Source organism: Palaemon carinicauda, unplaced genomic scaffold, assembly GCF_036898095.1.
Source record: "Palaemon carinicauda isolate YSFRI2023 unplaced genomic scaffold, ASM3689809v2 scaffold120, whole genome shotgun sequence".
Lineage (NCBI taxonomy): Eukaryota > Metazoa > Arthropoda > Malacostraca > Decapoda > Palaemonidae > Palaemon > Palaemon carinicauda.
Genome location: NW_027168705.1, coordinates 73875 through 100130, shown reverse-complemented (window position 1 = coordinate 100130; position 26256 = coordinate 73875). Strand labels below are relative to the sequence as shown.

The following is a 26256-nucleotide window of genomic DNA, read 5'->3' as shown; positions in this document are numbered from 1 at the left end:
ATAACATAAACATATATAAACTCACACCAATAATTATAAGAATAATCATTATCATGTCATTACACAATCACCATTACCACCAAGTCGGTACATAAGTAACAATTAACTAAAAAAAGAGTCACTTACGACAATGCCCCATCTCTGATACCCATCAGAAATTTCTTGTAACAAACGTCAAGTAATTTCTCCCATCATCTGTAGCATTAACACATATCCTTAAAGAACACAAGTTACATGTCAACACCATTTTGGATAGCAAGAGGAATGCACAGTTGCACTTCTCGCTAACAACACACGAAAACCCAGTAATGTGTACAACCTCCATCGGCTTCACAGTGGATTCGTTGATAGTCACACCACTACCAACCAACACCACAATTATATGCACACACTTTACTAAACTTGAAAGTTATGACAAAGAAGAAAATATATTATTATTACTAGCTAAGCTACAACCTGAGTTGGAAAAGCAGGATGCTATAAGCCCAAGGGTTCCAACGGGGAATAATAGCCCAGTGAGGAAAGGAAATAGATAAAGTACAAGAGGAGTAATGAACAATTATAAAATATTTTAAGAATGGATACAACATTGATATAAATCTTTCATATAAAGACTAAAACCTTAAAGAAAAAAACAAAACAAGAGGAAGAGTTATAAGATAGAATAGTGTGCCCAAGTGTACCCTCAAGTAGAGATTTCTACCCCAAGGCAGTGGAAGTCTATGGCACTACCTGAGACTAGAGAACAATTTTGATTTCTCACTGTTTGTTCATGACCACGGAACAGATCTGAAATGGGTATTGCACGTATGCCTGGCCTGGCACACTGTAATCCTCACGAAAAAGTCTTTGCAGTGTTCGTTCCTTCCCTTTACGCGTATTTCTTGCTACTTCGTTCAAGAATGGAGCTTTCGGACTGACTTGCTGATTCTGCAAACTATAATGAAGCTGTGGCCAGAATTTTCCAATGGGACAGAAGAGAAGACAAGTGTGCACTGGAAGTTGCATATTTATGAAAAAGTAATTAGAAAATAAAGATAAATTTTGTAGATTCTAAACTCTGAGACTAAAATAGCAATCTGGGGGGAGCAAGATATAGCTATGCCACTATAGAACCCTCACCTAAGAGCCCAGCTTCACATTGAGATCCTCGTAATTGTTTTTTTTTGACTGGGTTATGAAAACTCATGAAATTTCGTTCACTTGAGATGTTTCTTCAGTTGTGGAAAGAGGTGATAGTCGGAGGGGATCACGTTTGGAGAGTAAGGCGGGTGGTCGACCAATTTGAAGCCAAAGTCGCGTATTTTCCGTAGAGTTTCATGTGCTGTTGGTGCTGTATGAGAGATTGATAAATACAAGATAACCAGTTGTAAAATAAATATGGTTCATGTATTGTTAATGATGAGTAATATTATTTTGGACCAAACAAGATAATACGGCCGAGAACAGTATATTTCTACGTTGAATTTCCGATTAAAATTAAATTTTTTTATAAGTGTAGAATGTAGTTTTTTCCTTGTCGTAACTTAGAATTCTAGTTTTGTAAACTGTGCGATTGTCGATGCTCACTAATGAAGTGTAAATTTAAAAAATATTTTTAGTTAACAAGAAGAGATCAATACCATAAGCGTGGAAAGAAAATGAAAATTGCATCTACCAGAATGATCAGCTTGGTTGATGTTGTTGTGTCCAGTGTCTTCTAGGAGATACACTCCAAAATCAAACTATTATTCTTTTGGGTAGTGCCATAGCCTCTGTATCATGGTCTTCCACTGCCTTGGGTTAGGGTTTAGAGTTCTCTAGCTTGAGGGTACTCTCAGGCACACTATTATATGTTTCCTTATTTCATTTCCTCATTAAACTATTTTCCTTGTTAGAACTATTGGGCTTATAGCATCCTGCTTTCCCTAGTAGGGTTATAGCTTAGCTAGTAATAATAATAATCATAATATTCGACTGTAAGGACACAACCCATCTAAACTAATTCAGGGTAATTATGAACACTATTTACTTGATCTACAATATGGATACCACTCACCTTTTCATAAATCATATGTGAAAGGGACAAATGTATCGAGTGTAAGCAAGAAAAAGGACAGCATCTTTCTCTGGTGACGAGGGGACCAAGATGTGGCCCCAAGGCTCCGATTAGACTGGAAACTGCTGGACAAACATCTGGGGTGCCGTCAGAAGCCCATCTTCCACAAGATCTGCAAAAGGAAGAAATAAACAGTACAGAAGGTCCTTAAACTTACAAATATAATAGGTTACAAGAAGCTGTTTGTAAGTCAAATTTAGTTAGATTTTGACTTAGGGTAAGCCTAACCTGGAACCCATGACTTTGATTTCCAACTAGAAAAGTCAACAAATAGTCAGGTTTCATATGCGAATCCTCGATAAGCAGGGGATGACTATATACATTAAACTGGAAGTGTTGAAAACTCAAATATTCCTTCGGCTTATGAATACATTACAAAACCAACCTATCGTTTCAAACTTTGGTTATAAAGCTACAGAGTGAGTTGTCAAATAAAGTGTATAAAACAAATGCACTACAGTACATCATTCTAAATTGATTTTGCTTCATTACTAAAAATCCAATTATAAAGAGAGTATTTATACTGAATATGTTAGTGAAACAGAAAAATTGCATAAAGAAAATAGAAATGAATCTTTCAGTCTCTAAAACAGTGTATATCTTCAGCATCAACCAAGCTGACCATTCTGCTAAATGCAATTATATTTTTTTTCTTTTTTTACAGTATTGGCCTCTTTCCAACTACCCTTGTCCTTATGTTTTTTTAAATGACCTTATTTTCTCGACAATTTTAGGCTTTTGAGAGTATGAAATTCCTATAGTAGCATTTACGTAAAATATTTCTAATATACTTTTAAACATAAAATGAAACCAGGGTTGTATAGAAATGCCTAAAAACCAAAACTATTAATGTGACAAATCCCTCCAAATTTTAACTAGTTCACCAATCCTTTCAAAAGACACTTTACTCCAATATTTAAGTAATTTCTAATATTTGAAGAATAAATAGATACTGGTATATATAAAAATACCTAAAAAGCAAAGCTATTATTACTACAAGTTCCTCCAAATTTTAACTAGTGCACCAATCCCTTTCAAAAGGGCACACTGCACTAAATGGAAACTGGGGAGCATTTCTGTCTGCAATGAGATTACATAAAAATCATCTAAAATTTTACTAAATAATGATGTGGATTTTTACTCCAGAAGTCAAATATAAAATTCAGCAATATATTGTATGAATAAAAAACTAATTCTAAACATTTCCTGAAAGACAAATCTTATGAAATAACATGAAATGGATAGAAAGTGACCTTTACACTGATAAGCCCTTTTGATAATGCAGTAATATTCCCTCTTGGCATGTCAGTTCCAACTTTAGGTCAGTCTATAAAAATAAAATCTTAGTTAAGTAGTTTTATAAGTGTACTTTTCAGTACTGTACTTCACACAGAAGCTTAATACTGTATAAGGATTATATAAAATGGTAGCAGATAAGTAATGAAAGTTCTGCATTAAATGAAATAATTTTGTTCAATTACAGCGTTTCATCATGAACTTTTTATAAAATATCTGACATTTAGAATTTCAGTTGGATTTGCGTTTGTATATCTGGATGTTTGGAAGTTAAGAGCCTCCCTTTATAGAGTGAAAATCAACTTACATCTGGTCTCTTGGAAACCAATGAACTAAATGGAAGAGTATATTACCATACCTGGAAAAGCTCTGTGTTTGGAAAGTGTCCGAGCAACAGGATTAACGAGCAGACCGTGCAAGACGCTATTTAATCCACCTCAGTTGAGCAACTTAGTTTCTCAGACATCCTGAAAGAAGATGGATCATTCAGATTTACCAAGATTGATTGAAGATTGTTATCAAAAGTGTAAACAAGTACATAAGAAAAGACTCTTTACTAATAAAATTACTAACAAAATATCAGAGGCACAAGAATAAAATCTCTGACCATCATTTTAGGGTTAGGAAAATGTCCATACCTGTTAAAATCACATGTAAATATTATCATTATTATTACTAGCTAAGCTACAACCCTCATTGAATATGCAGGATGCTATAAGCCCAAAGGGCTCCAGCAGGGAAAAGTCTAGTGAGGAAAGAAAATAAGGAAACAGAAGTGTGACCGAGTGTACCTTCAAGCGAAAGAACTCTAACCCAAGACAGTGGTACAATTATGGCACTACCCAAGACTAGAGAACAATGGTTTGGTTTTAGAGTACTGTATCCTTCTCCTAAAAGAGGTGCTTACCATAGCTAAAGAGTCTCTTCTATCCTTACCATGAAGAAAGTAGATACAGAACAAATACAGTGCAGTAGTTAACCCCTTAAGCAAAAAAGAATTGTTTGGTGATAGTGTTGTCAGGTGAATTAAGACGGAGGAGAATGGGAAAGAAAAGGCCAGACTATTCGGTGTATGTGTAGGCGAAGGGAAAATGAGCAGTAACCAGAAGGGGATCTAGTGTAGTACAATATGGCCAGTTGAAACGACCCAATAACTCTAGCGGTAGTATCTCAACAGATAGAATAAGCAGCATGAAGAGAAAATGGCAGTAGAATTGATATACGTAAAAGGAAATAAAAAAATCAAGGAATATCATTTTGTAATGAAGTTTCTCTTGTTTTAAGAACATGAGATTTGTTTTCATGTCAGAACTTATACGATCAAAAACCAAGATTATTTACGGCCAAAATACTACAAATTTAAAAAATAAGTTGTATTTTTCCTAGCTATACAAAGCCGAGTTCTTTATAAGGGTTACCTCTGTGGTTTTGTTACAACAAAATTGATGAAATATCGTGGCGTTAGCAACATTGTGTGGTTGCAGATTATTCCCACCTGGCTCAGGGTGTCGGAGCTAGCTCCTTTGTTATCACTCTGTTCTTGGTCAGGACTTGTAGCGTGAATGAGTTGGGAAATATATATAAACTAGAAGGGAATTCAGTAGAGTGCAGTCCTCACCCCAGAAACTTATTTCTCGACTATTTGCTTGCCCTTAACCTTTGACCTTAACATGTATTAATTGGCGTGGATTTTCATACACTCAAATATAAACCAAGTTTGAAGTCTCTGTGACAATGATGTACAAATTGTGGGTGATTACATGAACTGGACATTTTCCTTGACTGTAACCTTCCAAAATTTAATCATTTGCAGCTTTTTACATAGCAGTTAATCCCTGCAAGTTTCATTAATATACAATTAAAATTATGGTCAGGAAGCTGTTTACAAACAGGGGGTAAAACATAACCTCCTTCCAATTTTGTTGGAAGAGGTAATGATTCAAGTTTGTAGAGCTAGGAAAAATGACAAATTCGGAGATAATTTGTATTTTTCCTAACCATACAAACCTTAGCTATTTACATAGGGTATTACTTTCGGCGTAGCTGAAATGACGAGCCATTAGATTTTTAACGAGGGCTAACTACCCTCTCGCTAGTTAGCGAGGGGGTAGGGGAGGGATAGATAGCTACCCCTCCCCCCTCACACACCGGTGAACTGATTCACTTCGCTTAGAGGTAGGACTTCACGGGGGACAGGGCTGGCGGGCAAATATGTGTAAATAGGTAAGGTTTGTATGGTTAGGAAAAATACAAGTTATCTGAATTTGTCATTTGTTCCGTAACCGAAATACAAACCACGTTATTTACATAGGGTGACTTAACCCTTAGGTAGGGTGGAAAAGTCCCAGCCTTACTGGCTTTGGCTTTGCCCGGGGACTCAGAATCCGAGTGAGTAGCACTTGAGAAAAGGAGTCCCTGCACCTCGCAAATTCCTTGCTCCGCAAGGAACGTGCGGCCTACACAAGCTTGTGTGTGAAGGAATGAAGTGTGACTTGTCCTAGGAAGTTGACCTGAAGTCCTTTAGATGGAATTCTAGGCTAGGACGTTCCCAATACCACCTCGTCAGGGTATGGGGGACGCAACAGTATTATATTATTACTAGGAACACAAGGAAGCATGGTTTACCTGCAGTGGTTTGAGGTCAGCTATGCAGAGAACCCAGGATGCTGCTTTCCCCAAGAGAGGGGAGGATGAAGAAAAGAGTACGGGCCAGACATACTCTTTCCTTCATGCAGTCTAAAACCGGGTAACAATGCCCTCAACCTTCTGCTACTTGTCCATTAAGGAGCCTCAGGTTAGACCAGCTGTTGTGTAGCCACCACAGGGCCGATAGAGAAAGTATCGAGGCTCCTGTGGGTCACGTCCTGCAGGTAGTGGGCTGTGAAGGTCGTTTGACGCTTCCAGACTCCAGCTTGTAGCACCTGCGTCACAGAGTAGTTCCTCTTGAAGGCCAGGGACGTTGCGATGCCTTTGACATCGTGTGCTCTAGGGCGACGTGACGGAGGAGGGTCTGGATTTAGGGCGTGATGGATGACCCTTTGAATCCAGGCTGAAAAGGTATTCTTGGTGACCCTCCTCTTCGTCCTTCCTGTGCTCACAAACAGGGCTTGCATGTGAGGACGATCTGCAGCTATTCTTTTAAGATAACACCCCAGACTCCTTACTGGGCATAGTAGGAGATGGTCTTGGTCATCTGTTACAGAACGGAGACTCGAAATCCTTTTGAGTCTAGCAACCAACTCAGTGACGAACCTGAACGTTACCTCCCCCTATCCTCTTGAATGGGCGACGTTGTACGAAAGACCCTGAGTTCGCTGATACTCTTGGCCGAGGCCAGAGCGAGCAGGAGCACCATCTTCCAAGTCAGGTGACGATCAGAAGCCTAGCGCGATGGTTCGCAAAGAGGTCTCTTAAGAGCCCTAAGAACCCGAACCACGTTCCATGGAGGAGGTCTCACTTCCGACTGGGGGCGGGTAAGTTCGTAGCTTCGTATGAGCAAAGAAAGTTCCCGTGAGGGGGAAATGTCTATTCCTTTCAGCCTGAAGGCCAGGCTTAAGGCTGAGCGGTAGCCTTTTACCACCGAGACCGAAAGGCGCATTTCCTCCCGCAGATATACAAGAACTCCGCTATTGCTGGAATAGTAGCATCGAGGGGAGAGATACCTCTCCCACGACACCAACCACAGAAGACTCTCCATTTCGCCTGGTAGACCCCTGCAGATGACTTTCGCAGGTGTCGAGACATCCGCTCCGCAACTTGTTGCGAAACGCCTCTCTCTGTGAGGAGATGCTGGATAGTCTCCAGGCGTGAAGCCGAAGCGATGCTACGGCTTTGTGGTAGATGTTGCAGTGTGGTTGCTTGAGTAGCTCGTGTCGTGGGGAAAGCTCTCTCGGGAGTTCTGTCAGGAGATGCAGAAGGTCCGGGAACCACTCTGCACGATGCCATAGCGGAGCTATCAGAGTCATAGACAGGTTGACCGATAGTCTGGCCTTCTTGAGCACCCTTCTCATCAGACAGAACGGTGGGAAGGCGTAGACGTCGATGTTGTCCCACCGTTGTAGGAAGGCATCTTGGCAGAATGCCTTGGGGTCCGGGGCCAGGGAGCAGTACAGCGGCAGCTTGAAATTCAAGGCTGTCGCGAACAGGTCCAAATAAGTCAGGACTTTGTTGGCTACTAGAGGGTCCAAAGACCACTCGGCACTCACTATCTGCGAGGCTCTGCTCAGACTGTCGGAGAGCACATTCCTTTTGCCCGGAATGAAGCGAGCCGATAGTGGTATTGAGTGGACTTCGGTTCATCTCGGTATCTTTACTGCACGATGGGAAAGCTGTTGTGAAAAGGTACCTCCCTGCTTGTTGAAATAAGCCACTACCGTGGTGTTGTCGCTCACTGAGTGACCCGCCAGGGTATATTGGAACTGTTATAGGGCCAGATATACGGCCTTCATTCCTAGCAGATTGATGTGCAGGTACTTTTCTAATTCTGACCATAGGCCTGAGATCCTTTGGTTCAGAACGTGGCACCCCCCTTCTTTTGACGCGTCCGAGAACAGTATCAAATTCGGGGGAAGGACGAGAAGATGCACTCCCTTTCGAAGGTTTCCGTAGGTCAACCACCACTGCAGGTCCATTCGTTCCGCAGGTCCCGTAGGGATCAGTGTCCGGGGAATCGTTGCCTTGATTCCACCGGGACTTGAGCCGCCATTGCAGGGATCTCATCCTGAGGCAGCCGTTTGGAACTAGAAGGGCCAAGGGGGAAAGGTGACCTAGGAGACGTAACCAAGAATGGGCTGGAAGCTCTCCTCGTCTGAGGAAAGGTTCTGCGACTCTCCTCAGCCTTGCTATCCTGTCATCTGATGGAAAGGCTTTGTGGAGATTGGTGTCTAATATCATGCCTAGATATACCAGTTGTTGAGATGGAAGCAGAGAAGCCTTCTCGAGATTTACCATGATCCCTAGCTCTTGGCAAAGTCCCAGAAGCTTGTCTCGGTGTCAAAGAAGGGTCGATTCCGAGACTGCCAGGATTAGCCAGTCGTCCAGATAGCGAAGGAGACGGATGCCGATCCTGTGTGGCCATGAAGATATCAGGGTGAACACTCTGGTGAACACCTGCGGTGCTGTGGAGAGATCGAAACACAGCACCTTGAACTGGTAGATATTGTTGTCAGGGCTGAATCTCAAGTACTTCCTGGAAGACGGATGGATTGGGATCTGGAAGTACCTGTCCTTCAGATCCAGTGTGCACATGAAGTCTTGTGGTCTCACTACAAGTCTGATCGTCTCTGCTGTTCCATGCTGTACGAAGTTTGTTTGACAAACTTTTTCAGAGCTGAGAGGTCGATGACAGGTCTCCAGCCTCCAGACACCTTCTTTACAAGAAAGAATCGACTGAAGAAGCCGGGGGAAGCCGTTGACGACCTCTTGGAGAGCATCCTTCTTGAGCATGGTCTCGACTTCTGCCCGAAGGGCTAGCCCCTTTGCCGATCCCATGGCATAAAAGCTCAACGACACTGGATTCGCTGTCAGGGGAGGTAGAGATGTTATGAACGGGACGCGATATCCTTGGGTGATCACGGAGATCGTCCAGGAATCGGCCCCGAGTTGCTGCCACCTGAACGCACAACTTTAGGCATCCCCCTACTGGTGGACATGCAGGGGGATTGCCAATCCTAGCGTTTGCAGCCTCGGCCGCTCCCTCCAAGATCATTGCCTCCCCAGTAGGACTTCCCGTCCTTCTTGTCCCTGACAGGAGGGGGCTGCTGTTTAGACACCTTTGTCTTTGCTGCCGGAGCCGGTTCCGATGTCCTAGACTGACGAGGCTGTTGTTGTTGAGGTGCTGGAGGCTTGTAGGGTCTGGATGTAATCGCCTTTTGGAGGAGCGAATCGTGATTCGACTTCCTCCACCTCTCAGCTGTCCGTTCCACGTCCTTGGGCTCAAACAAGCTCTTTCCAAGGATGGAAGAGTGTCTGAGCTTGCAGACATCCACGGTTGGGAATTTCGAGAGGAACCTCTCGGTCACTGCATCTCGATGCTTCAACATCGAGTTTGCCCACAAGTTCGAAACTTGGTGAGCCGGAAATCGATGGTGCTCGTGCCCGAGAGGAGGAAAGTCTCCATGGCTTTCCTGGTGCTCTCCTTGGACAAGTCCTCGGATCGCAACAGGATGCCCAGAGATCCAAGCCAGACGTCCAGCCACGAAGTGGCCTGCATGGCACACTTTGCGGCTTTCTCCTGGCTCAAGATCTCCGAAGCCAAGAATGTTACCTGCCAAGCGGAGAGTTTCTCGAGAGAAATTCCCCTGGTAAGCTCTTCCACGGAATGGTGGAGAGGAAGAGCTAAACAAGGCTCCCCCATGATCTTGAAGTAACTCCTCTGCTGACGGCTGACAGACGCAGTGTCAGCGACTCCCGCTGGAGGGAAGGGGATCGGGCGATCCTGAGGAGTAGAGATGATGGGGCCTGCCTGAAAAGAAGGAGAAGAATGTTGCCCAGACCTCTCTGAAGATTCTTCCTGCTCCTGCATGTGCGCTGCTCTGCGTTTACGCGCGGGCGCGCAGGTGAGGGTGAGCGCGGGTGTAAGGGTGAGCGCTGGTGGCTGGGAGACCGATGGCGCGTTGGCGAGTAGCGACCGATCGCGTACAGGAGAATTAACGCCTGGGCGCGTAGGAGACCTACGGCGATCTGAAGCGTGGGCGCGTAGGAGACCTACGGCGATCTAAAGCGTGGGCGCGTTGAAAAATGCTTGCGCGGAGGCGAAGAATCGCGCGGGTGCTTAGGAGATTGCTGGTACGCTGTTGCGCGGCCAGAAGATATCAGCGAGGGTGCAGAACCAGATGGTGAGGTTGCGCGCAAGGGCGAACGCTCGTGGGCGGGCACAGGAGACTTCTCGTGGGGGCGCGGGCGCGCAGAGACTCCTTCAAGTCTTGAAGTGCGCACCGATTATGGTGCACAGGCGATGGCTTGCGCGTGGGCGAGCTCTGAGGGAGAGCAGGTGATCGTCGGCGAGGAGGCGAAGGAATAATCTCCTTGTCTGCGCCCATATCCGGAGATCGTGGGCGCGTGGGCGAACATTGGCGTGCATTGCGCACATCAGGAAAGGGCGCGCAAATGTGCGCTGGCGAGCAGGCGATCGTGGGCGTTCAGCGAAAGAATAATCTCCTTGCCTGCACCCAGATCTGAAGATCGTGGGCGAACATTGGCGCGCATTGCGCACATCAGGAAAGGGCGCGCAGATGTGCGCTGGCGAGCAGGCGATCGTGGGCGTTCAGGAGACCGTTGGCACGCATGGCGTGTAGCAGGAACATGGCGCGCAGATGTGCGCTGGCGAGCTGAAGAGTGCTGGCGCACAGGAGGTCTCAGAACCACAGGTGAGCACTGGCGATCAGGAGATCTACGGCGAGACTCAGCTACAGGAGATCGCTGGAGAGTTGATTCAGCAGAAGTCTGGTCCACAGCAGGAGAGAGATTGCGCGCGAGCGCGCAGGAGAACGTGGTTCCACAGGAAAAACCTGGCACTTAAGGGACTTACTCACATTGTGAGGTAAGCCCTTTGCCCCGAAGGGCCCGGTGCCTGTTGGATAACGGGGTGTGTTGGCGCCCACAGCGCATCTGCGTCCAGGAACGGAGATTGAAGACAAGAAGGTCTGGAAGGCGTCGGAGATCGCGAACGATCTGCCGAAAGTTCTAGTGATGCAGCAGCAACGGTCTGCTCTCGTCGAGGAGGATCCTCTGCGGGGACGTCGGAGGTGAAGATGAAGACTACCACGGACAGGAGCACCATCATCAGTCCTCCGAAGAGGAGTCTGTTAGTGAACTCCCCCGAAGGGGAGAAGCACTCGCAGGAGAGACCGTTGGACTCAGCTGCCCCCTCGAAGGATGTTCGGAGGGGGGAACTGAGCCTTCAGCAACATCAGCAACAACAGCAGGGGGAGTCCTCCGAAGAGGAGTCTCTATGAGTGTCCTCTCTCACGAATAAGAGAGGTGAACACTTCGTAAAAGAGACAAGAAGAAACTGATGATGGCGCCCCTAAGGGCCGTTGGATCAACAAGCTGACCTATAAGGAGTAATCCTCCGAAGAGGAGCTCCTGCAGCTGCTCAGCCCCTTGAGCGTAGCTGCAGGTGCGACCGCTCAGCCCCAAGAGCATAGTCGCACGAATTCCATGGTCCGGCCTAGCAACCGCTCAGCCCCTTGAGCATGGTTACAAAAGCGGTTGCTCAGCACCAAGAGCATAACCGCCCGAGGACCAGGAAAAAACAACCAGGAAATATTAAGGTAAGAGAAGTTCCCCCCCTGAAGGGGAAAAAACTCATACCTGGGAAGGGAACCTCCCTCGGAAGGGAAGTTACCTACCCCTGGAGGCGAACCTCCTGAGCATTCTAAGATGAACTAAAGAGCTGACAGTTGTCACGGGAGAACTTCTAGGAGAAGGGAACACGCCCATGACGAAGTCCTAGAGAGGCGGCAGCAACAGCAGACTCCCCAGGTCCAAACAGGACAGCTCTGCTTCGTTGGCACATTAGGCAAACGAAAAAACTAGATTGTTAACTGTGAAAATAAAATAAATAATTAGTCAACATTCATTCCCCCGAGGGAACTCCGAAGAGGAACCCCGAGGGAAAAGAACAAAAGAATTACACTCAAGGTATGCGCCCTCCTCCCCCACTATCATTCACAGGGAAGGGGGGAAGGCGGAGAACTGTAACAAAAACAGAATTATAACAATTATAATTATGTAATTCATCTAAGAATGTTCACAAATAGTAAGAACGACTGAACCCCGAAGGGAAGCGTTCTACGCAGAAGCTGAAAAGTTAACAAATACAATTAGAATTCATTAAAAATAATTGAGATAAAATAAACGGAATAGCAACTCAACCCGCAACGGGAAGGAAGCTACCGTAAAGTACGTAGTAGTAGTAAAAGGGTGAACGACCTCCAGAGAGAGAGAGAGAGAGACCGTAGTCAAACTAAACTCCCACGTTCCCTTCGCTGATAGTCCAAGTTCCCCGTAGGGAAGGAGGAACAGCGGAGAAAACAGATGCATAAATAAAGTCCAGCAATGGCGATTCCCCACGGCGGCCGAGAATCGGAAGCCGAAGGAGCGACCGAAGGACCAAAGGAGAGATCGCGACCCGCGAAGTGTCACCGTGGTGGCCTGGAACTACGCGGTGATGTTGTCGTACACTACACACACATAGCACAAACACTGAAAAGGAAACTTACTGTATTTTATACCCAAATATATACATAAACATAAGAATGTTTATATATATATATATTAAGTAATTAAGTAAAGACAAAACATTAATGGCTGCCAAGCGAGGGTGAGAGTGGACATGTCCGCTCACCGCCCGAGCCAAAAGCGAAGTGAATCAGTTCACCGGTTGTACCGGTGTGTGAGGGGGGAGGGGTAGCTACCCTCCCCTACCCCCTCGCTAACTAACGAGAGGGTAGTTAACCCTCGTTAAAAATCTAATGGCTCGTCATTTCAGCTACGCTGAAAGTAATACCACATGTAAATAGCGCGGTTTGTATTTCGGTTACGGAACAAATGGCAGTCAAAGCGAGGGAGAGAGCAGACAGGTCTGTTCTCCGCCCGAGCCAAAAGTAAAGTGAAGCATTCACTGGTGTGTGTGAGGGGGGGGGGGGGGGTTAGCTAGCTACCCCTCCCTACCCCCCGCTAACTAGCGGCGGGGTAGTAAACCCTCGTTAAAACTTTTATGGCTCGTCATTCAGCTACGCCGAAGTAATTACCCCATGTAAATAGCGTGGTTTGTATTTCAGTTACGGAACAAAATATGATTCTTCCCGATGGATTAAAAAAAAATTAGGGGCAAAACTCGATAGTGTTAAGATCCATCTCTTCAAAGATAAAACAGTATATGAACAAGAGAAAAAGGAGCATAAAGAATTAAAAAAGCTGGCCAGTATAGGATAAAGAAAACACCAAAAGTAAAATTCACAAGATTTCCGATTAATTTCTGTACTGATGAAAAAAGGTTGAAGATTCTGGTAAAATTTATGGTTAATTCTCAGTAAAATAAAAAATGTTGCCTTAATCATTGTTTGACTAAAAACAAGAGAAAAAAACTGACATAAAATTACTTAAGTGTACCCTCATGAGAGAGAACTTCAGCCAAGATAGCAAAGTCCACAGTATAGAGGCTGTCACCTGTAACTACTTCTTACTTACTGCATCTATATAGTTACCCATTTGAATTAGAATGAAAGTTGTAAACTAATTTTCCTAATAATGAATATTAAATAACACGAAGAAAGTTGATAAATTATCATTCTCATATAACCCTTTTACCCCCAAAGGACGTACTGGTACGTTTCACAAAAGCCACCCCTTTACCCCCATGGACGTACCGGTACGTCCTTACAAAAAAATGCTATATAAATTTGTTTTTCTTATTTTTTTATAATTTTTTTAGAAAATTCAGGCATTTTCCAAGAGAATGAGACTAACCTGACCTCTCTATGACAAAAATTAAGGCTGTTAGAGCAATTTAAATAAAAATATACTGCAAAATGTGCTGGGAAAAAAATAACCCCCTGGGGGTTAAGGGTTGGAAATTTCCAAATACCCCGGGGGTAAAAGGGTTAAGAAGGTGACTACTATAACTGATGATAGCTGAACATTTTTACCCTAGACCCTACGTATTTGAACATATGATCTACAATTTTTCACTTACACATACTGTAATTCACATCAAAAGCTTGATTAAAATAAGTTTACCATGTTCCATAATTAATGACAACAATCCTTCAACAGTACATTACTTTCAAAGGCTGTGGAATTAAACCTTTACCAAACAGACTGCTCAGCAACATACAGTGATACCTCTGGATACGAAAGTTTCTGCTTACGAAAAATTCAGGATACGAAAAGCGATACAAAGATTTTTATGCCCCAGTATACGAAAAATTTTTCAGGATACGAAAAGCTTACGAGATCCCAACTCGTCGCCGAAAGTACAGTACCTTTTTTTTCAGGGTATCAACCCTTAATTTAGGTGTACAGGTAACAATACACCTTCACTGATCCAAATGCTTTACATACAGTACCGTAACTTTTATACAGTAGTAAAGAAAATCGACCGTTTTCTTAGGGCTTGGAGGGGATAACTAGGCTATAACTACATTATTGAATAATCTCATGGTGGTTTCTGGAATGAATTAGGCTGTTTTTAACGGTTGGGATAATTATTGAATGATAGAAATGGCTGCATTGCATGTTTATTACTACAGTTTAGCGTGTTTATGAAAGAAAAGGTGACTTTTTGTAAGGCTTGGAACGGATTAGGCTATTTACATGTAAAACGCGACTCAGGATACGAAACCGTATCCTGAACGGATTACTTTCGTATCCTGAGGCATCACTGTATATCAATGTTTCCTTACACATCAGTATCAGAATGTCGAAGCATTACAGTCTGCTGACGGCCCCATGATTCCCCGTCACAGATGATAACCCACTTGTCACCAGTGTCTCCTTCTCCTTCATCTCCAAAGGCTGATATCTCCTGCAGGTCTGAGAGTGGTGAAGAAAAGCGGTGGGTAAATGTTCCATTCGTAGTCTGTCCACAAGCGATGGGTTCTCTGTGAATAAACAACAGTAATATATAAATAATAGATGACAGGAATGCAGTATAGAACTGAAAAAGGTAAACAATGGGGAAGTGAGGAAGAGAATTCAGGGTGGTATACGACAGAAGGGAAGACCTATAAGGTGGTGATAAGACCAGCTATGCTGTATGGTTTGGAGACTGCACAGTACCTTAATCAAGAAGCAAGACAGAGATGAAAGATGCAAAAAATGAAAACGTTGAGGTTCTCACATGGGTAACAAGGCAGGATTTAGATCAGAAATAAAATCATTAAAGGATCTGTACATGTAAACCAATTTGGAAAAAAGCAATGGAAGCATAAATAATGAGGTTCAGGCACATGATGAGAAGGGAGGAGGAATATGTCAGGAGGGACATGCTAATCATAGAGCCACCAAGTAGGAAAAGGAGAGGAAAGCCTAAAAGGAGATTTATGAATTCATTAAGAGGAAATATGAGGGCAGTTGGTGTGGCAGAGGAGGATTCAGGGGCTAGAAGTAAATGGAGACAGATGATCTGCTATGACAACTAGCAATATAGCTTAGTTAGTAGTAGTAGTAAAAAAAGTAGAAGACAGCATTGTTTGGCAAAAAATGTGGTCCATTCTTCAGTTTACAAAGTTGAAGCAAATTCAATATGTTCTTGACCTCCCTTAATCAGTGGGGACGTGGGGGATATATAAACCTCAGTTGACTAAATAAATAACAAATTTTATTTTCAAAATTCTTTCTATTTCTATGAAACTTACCTGAGGTTCGTATGGATGCTTTGAATGTTCTGTACATTAGAATCAACAAAACCTAGAGAGAACACCTCTCATCTTTTACAAGAACTCTATTCCAGATTGAGAAAGCCTGATATTACTACATAATGCCAGTATTGTAAGGCATAAAAAATTCACCTAACAACAAATTAAAAGTACTTTGACCAATACCAATTACCCAAAGAAACAAAGGCCAATTGCCAAATTACATTACGACATCACCTCCCATTACCAAAGGATCTAAAATCCAGAAACTTCTATAAGAAAACAAGACTTGTAAATAATACTTGGCAAAAACTGATTTGGTACACCTCTATGCTGCTTTCTCAACCCTTTCCATAGACAGATTCTTACAGAAATTAACCATTTTACCCCCAGGGTATTTGGAACTTTCTAACCCTTAACCCCCAGGGGGTTATTTTTTTCCCAGCACATTTTGCAGTATATTTTTTTTAATTGCTCTAACAGCTTTAATTTTTGTCATAGAGAGGTCAGATTGGTCTCATTCTCTTGGAAAATGCCTGAATTTTCTCAAAAAATTATCAAAAATATGAAAAAAAAATTTTTTATAGCATTTTTTGCAAGGACGTACCGGTACGTCCATGGGGGTAAAGGGATGGCTTTTGTGAAACGTACCAGTACGTCCTTTGGGGGTAAAGGGATGGCTTTTGTGAAACGTACCAGTACGTCCTTTGGGGGTAAAAGGGTTAAGAGAAGTAGCAGTACTCCTAATATCACGAAACAGAATTTTCAAGTTTTTCACAAGTCCGGGATCGAATTCATCGCGAGTTTTTGTTACTAAGTCTTCATAAGAAAGAACATAGTATTCTTGGTGAGAGGATGTACATAACCTGATCCTACAAACAGCTAGGTCTTCCTAATCCTATTCACTTTGTCTTGATAACCTTTCAGTCCTAATTGGACAAAGAAACCTTACCATGAAGGATTAACCCCCTTCCTTTCTAAAGATGGAATGTAGATAATTCTTGCAGTCATTCTTGTCCCAAAAGCTAACTTTTCAATTATTGTAACACCATATTCAATTTCCAATGAACTGACTTTATAACCAGAGGTTCAATTCAAGATGTTTGAGAATAGTATTAAGCATGGACATATAAGCCTTGATCGTGGATATTGAAAAGAAAGAAACTTGATAATATTGTCCAAACTAGTTTTAGTCACTGATAATTTCCAAGATTTGCACCAATAAAAATAGACATGTCTCTCTCTTTGATACAGAATATCACTTGGAAGTTAAAATAAACAGTCTAAAAAGGTCTAGAAAACTTTTCTCTAATAGGGTTAGCTGAACCACATAGGGCCTTAGGTCCATGACTCCAGAGACAGGTTGTCTGAGTAATTAGGTCCCGAGAGACAAGAGTCTAGCAATCTGACAGGAAAGAGCATAAACCCATAAACCATTCCCTCTAAGAGGAAAAAGGAGCCACAAGAATCCTCCTGCAGTTCAATGTCACTCGGAATTTGCTTATTACTGCCCAAATCATTGAGAACAGGGGGTTACCATAAAAGTCTAGGCTCAATCAGTCCTTCAATATGACATCTACTTTCCATGTTAGAGGATCTGGTACCATTGAAAAAAATACTTCCAACTTTTTGTTGAAAAGTCTTACCGATGTCTACAATGGGTTTTCCCCACCAACCCCCATTTCCAGATACATTACGTGTAGAGAACACTTGTCCGTGACTCAAATGCTAACGTCGTCTCTGGAACTGTAGAGTTCTGGAGCAGGTCCTTCAATGGGGAATAAGCCACATTATTGAGGGTGTAAAACTGTTGCTCATTAGCGCCTGCTACAGGAGGGCTAGGAGCTCAGATAACCTAACCTAAACTACTGTTTCAGAATCCAGAAGATCACAAGAATCTGGATCTTGGATAGGCCAGGGTTCAGCAATAGAAGCACCTGGATCAGAGAGATAATTAGGGGACTGCATGTCAGCCCTCAACTCTTATTATCTTATTAATTGTTACACTAGAACTGTTAGGCAAAACAACAGGAATAACTTGGGGTTTGTAGTAAGACAGGATATGCCAAAAGCACTACCAATGCCATAAGATATATCCTTTTTAGACTGCAAGAACACGGCAAAATTTTCCACAAAATAGATCTACTTTCCTTTTACGTTTTGAGTCCACACAAACCCATTTATAAGAAATTTTGATATGATCTTTCATAAGTTGTCTTGTACGTCTACACATTTTAAGCATCAACAGTGTTGTTTATCTCATAAAAATGATATTTTAATTATAAAATAAATTTTTGAATATACTTACCCGGTGAATATATAATAGCTGCTACTCAGCGGCTCGACAGAAAACACACTCAAAAACTCGCGAGCGATCGCTATGAAGGTTGCGGGTGTGCCCACCAGCGCCAACTATCGGCCAGATACCACTCTTGCATGTAAACAAACCCTTCAATTCTTCTCATCCCGCTGCGTCTCTATTGGGGAGGAAGGGAGGGCCTTTAATTTATATATTCACCGGGTAAGTATATTCAAAAATTTATTTTATAAATTAAAATATCATTTTTAAATATTTAACTTAGCCGGTGAATATATAATAGCTGATTCACACCCAAGGCGGTGGGTAGAGACCAGAGTTAATTAAGTTTACAGCGTATATGCTAAGAGTTTTTGACAGTTATCAATATAACAAAACCAAAATATATAGGTACCTGGTAAGGAAGTTGACTTAGACGATTACTCTGCCTTGTAAGTCTGTCTTCCTCACGAAGCCCAGCGATCCTCTTAGGATGCTGAAGGACTCCCAGGAGCTGAAGTATGAAGGGTTGCAACCCATACTAACAGGACCTCATCAAACCCCTAATCTGGGCGCTCTCAAGAAATGACTTTGACCACCCGCCAAATCAACCAGGATGCCAAAGGCTTCTTAGCCTTCCGTACAACCCATAAAAAACAATATTAAAAACATTTCAAGAGACAGATTTAAAAGGATATTGGAATTAGGGAAGTGTAGTGGTAGAACCCTCACCCACTACTGCACTCGCTGCAACGAATGGACCCAGTGTGTAGCAGTCCTCGTAAAGAGTCTGGACATCTTTCAAGTAAAATGACGCGAACACTGACTTGCTTCTCCAAAAAGTCGCGTCCATGATACTTTGCAGAGATCTATTTTGCTTGAAGGCCACGGAAGTTGCTATAGCTCTAATTTCGTGCATCTTAACCTTAAGCAAAGATCGGTCTTCCTCATTCAAGTGGGAATGAGCTTCTCGTATTAAAAATCTGATAAAATATGACAAAGCATTCTTTGACATAGGCAATGATGGTTTCTTGACTGAGCACCATAATGCCTCAGATTTACCTCGTAATGACTTAGTACGAGCTAAATAGAACTTAAGAGCTCTAACAGGACATAACACTCTTTCCAGTTCGTTGCCTACGATCTCTGATAAACAAGGAATATCAAAAGATTTAGGCCAAGGATGAGAAGGCAGTTCATTTTTGGTCAGGAAACCAAGTTGAAGAGAACAAGTGGCTTTTTCTGTAGAAAAGCCGATGTTCTTACTGAAGGCATGCAGTTCACTGACTCTTTTAGCCGAGGCCAAGCACACTAGGAAAAGTGTCTTGAGAGTGAGATCCTTCAGGGAGGCTGAATGTAATGGCTCAAACCTGTCTGACATGAGGAACCTTAGGACCACGTCTAAGTTCCATCCAGGAGTTGCCAAACGACGTTCCTTAGAGGTTTCAAAAGACTTAAGGAGATCTTGTAGGTCTTTATTGTTGGAAAGATCTAAGCCTCTATGCCAAAAGACCGAAGCCAACATGCTCCTGTAGCCCTTGATCGTGGTAGCTGAAAGGGAGCGAACTTTTCTCAGGTGTAAGAGAAAATCAGCGATCTGGGCTTCAGAGGTACTGGACGAGGAAACAGATGCTGACTTGCACCAGTCTCGGAAGACTTCCCACTTCGACTGGTATACTCTAATGGTAGAAGCTCTCCTCGCTCTTGCAATCGCACTGGCTGCCTCCTTCGAAAAGCCTCGAGCTCTAGAGAGTCTTTCGATAGTCTGAAGGCAGTCAGACGAAGAGCGGGGAGGCTTTGGTGTACATTCTTTACGTGGGGCTGACGTAACAGATCTACTCTTAGAGGAAGACTCCTTGGAAAGTCTACCAGCCATCGAAGTACCTCGGTGAACCATTCTCTCGCGGGCCAGAGGGGAGCAACTAACGTCAACCTTGTCCCTTCGTGAGAGGCGAACTTCTGCAGTACCTTGTTGACAATCTTGAATGGTGGGAATGCATATAGGTCCAGATGAGACCAATCTAGAAGAAATGCGTCTATGTGTATTGCTGCTGGGTCTGGGACTGGAAAGCAATAGATTGGAAGTCTCTTGGTCATCGAGGTTGCAAAGAGGTCTATGGTGGGTTGACCCCAAGTCGCCCAAAGACTCTTGCACACGTCCTTGTGGAGGGTCCATTCCGTAGGAATTACCTGACCCCTCCGACTGAGGCAGTCTGCTAAGACGTTCAAGTCGCCCTGGATAAAACTCGTTAACAGGGAGATGCCTCGATCTCTTGACCAAATGAGCAGGTCCCTTGCGATCTCGTACAGCGTCAGGGAGTGGGTGCCTCCTTGCTTGGAAATGTATGCCAAGGCTGTGGTATTGTCGGAGTTGATCTCTACCACTTTGTTTCGAAGGAGACTCTCGAAGTTCATCAAGGCCAGGTGGACTGCCAAAAGCTCCTTGCCGTTGATGTGCATGCTCCTCTGACTTGAGGTCCACAGACCTGAGCATTCCCGACCGTCCAGGGTCGCACCCCAACCCAAATCCGACGCGTCTGAGAATAGTACGTGGTTTGGGTTCTGAACTGCTAGGGAAAGTCCCTCTCTCAGACTGATATTGTCGTTCCACCAATTCAGGCATGCCTTTACTGGTTCGGAGATCGGGATTGAGACCGTCTCTAACGTCTTGTCCTTTTTCCAGTGAAAGGCTAGATGGAACTGGAGAGGTCGAAGGTGTAGCCTTCCTAGCAAGACAAACTGCTCCAGGGATGATAGAGTTCCTACTAGACTCATCCAATTCCTGACTGAGCATCGTTCTCTCTTCAACATCAGTTGGACTTTGAGCAGGGCTTGCTCTATTCGGGGGGCAGACGGAAAAGCCCGAAAAACTGGACTGCGAATCTCCATCCCTAAATACAGTATAGTTTGGGATGGAATCAGCTGGGACTTTTCTAGGTTGACCAAAAGTCCCAATTCCTTGGTCAGATCCAATGTCCAATGAAGATCCTGCAGACAGCGATGACTGGACGAGGCTCTGAGAAGCCAGTCGTCCAAGTACAGGGAGGCTCGGATTCCCGATAAATGGAGGAATTTTGCTACATTCCTCATAAGCCTCGTAAACACGAGAGGAGCAGGACTTAGGCCAAAGCACAGGGCCCGAAACTGGTATACCACATTGTTGAAAACAAACCTCAGAAACGGTTGGGAATCTGGGTGTACGGGGATGTGGAAGTATGCGTCTCTTAGGTCGAGAGAGACCATCCAGTCTCCCTTTCTGACCGCTGCTAAGACTGATTTCGTGGTCTCCATGGTGAACTTTGTCTTCGTAACAAAGACGTTGAGTGCACTGACGTCTAGCACCGGTCTCCAACCTCCTGTCTTCTTCGGTACTAGGAAGAGACGGTTGTAAAACCCCGGTGATTGAAGGTCCGAGACTTTCACCACCGCTCCCTTCTCTAGCAAAAGAGACACTTCTTGATTCCTCTCGGTATATGGGAGAGAGGTCGATGGGGGAAGTCGCTAGAGGAGGTTTGCGTACAAATGGAATTTTGTACCCCTCTCTGAGCAACCTCACAGATTGTTGGTCTGCGCCCCTCTTCTCCCAGGCCTGCCAGAAGTTCTTCAGTCTGGCTCCTACTGCTGTCTGAGGCTGCGGGCAGTCAGACTCTGCCACGTGAGGACTTGGCTCCTCTCTTCTTTCCTCTCTTTCCCTCGGCACGAGTACTTCCCCTGCTGGGAGCTCTGCCACGAAAGGGCGGAATAAATCTGGACGCCGGAGTGTCTATCCTAGGTCTAGCAGAAAAGGATGTCGAAGGAGTCCCTTTGCGAGCAGAGGACGCCACCAAGTCATGGGTGTCCTTCTGCACGAGTGAAGAAGCTATGTCCTTAACCAATTGTTGCGGGCACAAAAACTTTGATAAGGGAGCAAAGAGCAGTTCAGATCTCTGACAGGGAGTAACTCCTGCCGACAGAAAAGAGCAAAGGGACTCTCGCTTCTTTAAGACTCCCGACGTAAAAGAGGAGGAGAGCTCATTGGAACCATCGCGGATGGCTTTATCCATACAGGACATAATCAGTAAGGAGACATCTCTATCAGCCGATGAGATTTTCCTACTTAAGGCTCCCAAACACCAGTCAAGGAAGTTGAAAACTTCAAAGGCTCCGTAAATGCCTTTCAGCAGATGGTCAAGGTCCGAGGAGGACCAACTAATCTTCGAGCGTCTCATGGCTAGGCGGCGGGGAGAGTCTACAGGGCTTGAGAAGTCACCCTGGGCAGAGGCAGGGACTCCCAAGCCGAGAACTCCTCCCGTGGCATACCAGACGCTCGATCTAGACGAGAGTTTAGACGGAGGGAAGGCAAAGGCCGTCTTCCCCAAACTCCTCTTGGTTTCCAACCAGTCGCCTAAAAGCCGTAAAGCTCTCTTGGAAGAGCGAGAGAGCACAAGTTTTGTAAAGGCTGGCATGTTAGCAGGTACGCCTAGAACAAACTCAGACGGTGGCGAACGAGGAGCAACAGCGACGAAGTGATCGGGAAACAACTCCTTAAAAATTAACATGACTTTCTTAAAGTCCATTGATGGAGGAACTGTTCTGGGTTCGTCTACATCCGAAGGATGATCATCATGCTGAGGGTCAGCAACGTCCTCATCTGAAGGATCCTCATCTGACAACTGCTGAGAAACAAGCAAAGGGGTTGGCAATGCTTGACACGCAGCGTCCACACGCACTGGTGCATTAGTAGCGGACCAGGACGCAACGTCATGTAACTGCTTAACAGTCTGTGAACTGTCAACAACAACAGGTGCGGGAGGACGCTCGGCGTCCACTCGAGACTGTTTTGACTGCCTAGTCTGAGCAGTCAAAACAACTCTAGACTGCGGTGGTTGACGCTCAGCGTCAAAACAAGTCAACTCCGCTGGTTGGCGAACGTCCTGAACATCAACAGGAGCATTAGGAAGTGGCCTAACGTCCAAATGCGGCTGAAAATCAACACGTGACCGCATCGAGTGAGGCTCTACATATCGTGAATGACGTGACTTAGCTACGCCAACGTCAACAGGACGCACAAAGGTTCGTTTGGGCGGCTGAAGGCCAGGATCTCGATGAGATAAACGGCTAGGCTCAACGTGAACCTTATCGGCAGAATAGTCTTCCATAAGGGAGGCGAGCTTAATCTGCATGTCCTGCAGTATAACCCATTTAGGGTCCACGGGAATGGGTGCGGTAAACGACGGGGTTAACGTCTGAGACGGCACAACCTTGCCTACACCAAGACTCTCTGAGCCTGTGTAACGTTGCTGCTTAGGCGGCGAGCAGTCATCCGATGACTGCAACGGGTCAGAACTGTCCCAATGACTACATCCAGGACGCTGGACCTGTCCTGAAGGGACCGACTTTCGCTTAAGGGGCCTAGAAACCTTGCTCCACGGTTTCTTATGCGAAAAGCCTTCGGATGACGAGGAGAAAATGGGCTCTCTCGTCTTATGGTAGGGGCGATCTTGGTGAGATACGCCTGATACCATAGAGGGAACGTCTGTTCGCTGATCAAGGCCTCTCGAACCCATAAGTCGTACGACATTACTTCTCCCCTGGGCTTGGGAGCTTGCAAGAGGTCTCGGACTAGGTGAACGACAGGCACGAACAGACGAACCCTCGGTCGCAACACTGTTCACAACACTTTGCGCACTAATCACTTTCCCACTATTTTCCGCTGTGGCACTCTGACACTTAAGCTCTTTAACGTCAGCCATGAGTTGATTACGATCAGTTGCTAACGCTTCAACTCTTTCACCCAAGGCATGAATAGCACGTAAAATGTCTTGCATAGATGGTTCCTGAGTGCCAGAAGGGGGGTTAGGTACAACCACTACAGGGGAAGGATTAGGGTCAGGGGCATGTGGAGAGGAAAAATCTACTGACCTAGAGGAACTCCTCCTTACCCTATCTCTCTCTAGCCTACGTGCATACTTATCGTATTCGAGCCAATCGAATTCCGAAAGGCCCACGCATTCCTCACACCGATCTCCCAATTGACAGGTTTTACCCCGACAATTGGAACACACAGTATGTGGATCGAGAGAGGCCTTTGGAAGACGCCTATTACAGTCCCCAGCATTACACTTACAAAATCTAGGGGCTTGTGAAGCGTCAGCCATTTTGAATTAGTCAAAGAAAGTCCAAAAAACAATCCAAGTCATCAACAATTAAATCTGTCCAATAAAGAGTTCAAGAGTTTAAGTTGAGGAAAAACACCTGCACTGCGAAAGCTCAAACCAAAATGAAGTACTTCACCAAATATGTTGAGAAAACTCCAGGTTATACAGCGAGTATTGATACGTCTTGTCGTCAAGGTCGACAGAGAAGAATTGAAGGGTTTGTTTACATGCAAGAGTGGTATCTGGCCGATAGTTGGCGCTGGTGGGCACACCCGCAACCTTCATAGCGATCGCTCGCGAGTTTCTGAGTGTGTTTTCTGTCGAGCCGCTGAGTAGCAGCTATTATATATTCACCGGCTAAGTTAAATATTTAAAAATGTCCCCAGCAAGTGACACAATTAGAGCAAGGATCTTATATAATCGTTCTTGCCATAAACTACTTGCACAAATGCATTCCAACATTAGAAGGAAACATATGAGTTAACTAATTTTAATTATAAAGTACAGTAATACTCAACATCTCAACCTAGAAAAGAGGAGCACTAACAACACAACTAATTGCAATAAGCTTGATGAACCAAAGAATAGACCATGCTTCTTGCCAAACAATATTATTTACAGTATTATATGCGGCAATAGTATGCAAGGGGGCTGGCAATGGGGAGTGAGGGAAAAAGACAAAACATTTAAAAGATAGACATCGATAAATGGGCAGCTTTTCAAGGACAAAGCTGTATGAACCCCAGACGAGTTTCATTGAAATAAAAGTAAATTAACACTGATGAAACTACATACAGTACTTTGCTCTGTCTATAGAACAAAAGGGATGAGGAAGAAGCATTCATTAACCCTACTGTATAACTAAAAACGCAATAGGTTAAAAACTAATTTTCTCTTGTAGGAAGTGATAGGTTTATCTTTTACACTTAAAAGTCTATTAACAGGAAAATTTTAAAAAAGATTTCTACAGCCACAGGAATAAAACTTTTATCCAAGAGTCCAGTAACAGAATTAGTAGTATAAACAAAATAAATGAGAGATGTGGCAGCTAAGTATAATTAACCAGAAGTTGTAAAAAAATAACGGTACTCACCCTCTTTTGCAATGCTGTTTTTCCGTTCCCTTGATCAACCAGTTTGAATTATGATCCTCTTGTGTTGGGGTGCCTGTGACTGATTGCTGGCCGGATTCTGATCCATACTTGACATCATGAGAAAGTGGTCTCGCCTACAAAAAGAAAAAAAAGGAAAAGAAATTAAATAACAAAGCCTTTCTATAATGAGTTGAGGAATTCTCTTCTTAAGCTAAAAAATAACTGGTCATATCTATTTTACTATACATATTATATACAATAAATGCAGTCATTCCATTTAGTATATTGAAATACAGTAATCAGTTTGATCTGTTTTTGTATGCTATATTAAAGTGCATTTCTTTCTGAAAATCCTTCGGTTCAACTTTATCAAAGGAGCCTTTGTATATCGGCGGCCAGTTCCTCATGAGTGCATAGTAAATAGACACCCTAACCTACAGGCCGTGTCCTTACCTACTTACCTAACGAGGGGGAGTGTGTTTAGCGGCCCCCTACACTGCCGTATTCTTAGCCAGCCGTTATTAGTGTACTGTTCAGAGACACTATGAGGTCTGGCGAGTGGGAAAGGAGTCACTGAACTGACATTAGGTCATTAGGGTACCAGGGAATAGCTACCGCAGCCTTTTCATATCAGCGGCCACTTCCTCCCATTCGGTTTAAAAATTGACATTAACATAAATTTTCCCCCCTAACCTAACCTACAACCTGTGTCCTTACCTACTTACCTAATAACGGGGGTGTAACGGCCCCCTACAATCCCCCTTACACTGGCTTATTCTTCCCCAGCCGTCATTATACATACAGGTGGCCGCTATCAAACATACACCCCTTACCAGTGCACTGTACCGAGATACTTCGAGGTGTGGCGGGTAGGAACGGAGACACAGAACAGATATTTGGTCATTGGGGTACCAGGGTAAAGCTACCTTCGTAAACTGGGTTAGCGGTGCAAGGGTAAATATAAGCGATAGCAT

General features: G+C 44.1%; 1 protein-coding gene across 1 annotated transcript; it reads right to left on the bottom strand.

The window, feature by feature from the left end:
• Positions 1 to 26256, bottom strand: LOC137635402 (stromal cell-derived factor 2-like). The gene is made up of 6 exons (XM_068367879.1): positions 26116 to 26256; positions 25283 to 25416; positions 14803 to 15000; positions 3753 to 3861; positions 2039 to 2210; positions 1 to 1333 (listed from the first exon to the last, which is right to left on the bottom strand). Exons 1-4 carry the CDS (start codon positions 26254 to 26256, stop codon positions 3822 to 3824), a joined length of 513 nt encoding a protein of 170 aa, XP_068223980.1. The 3' UTR covers positions 1 to 1333; positions 2039 to 2210; positions 3753 to 3821.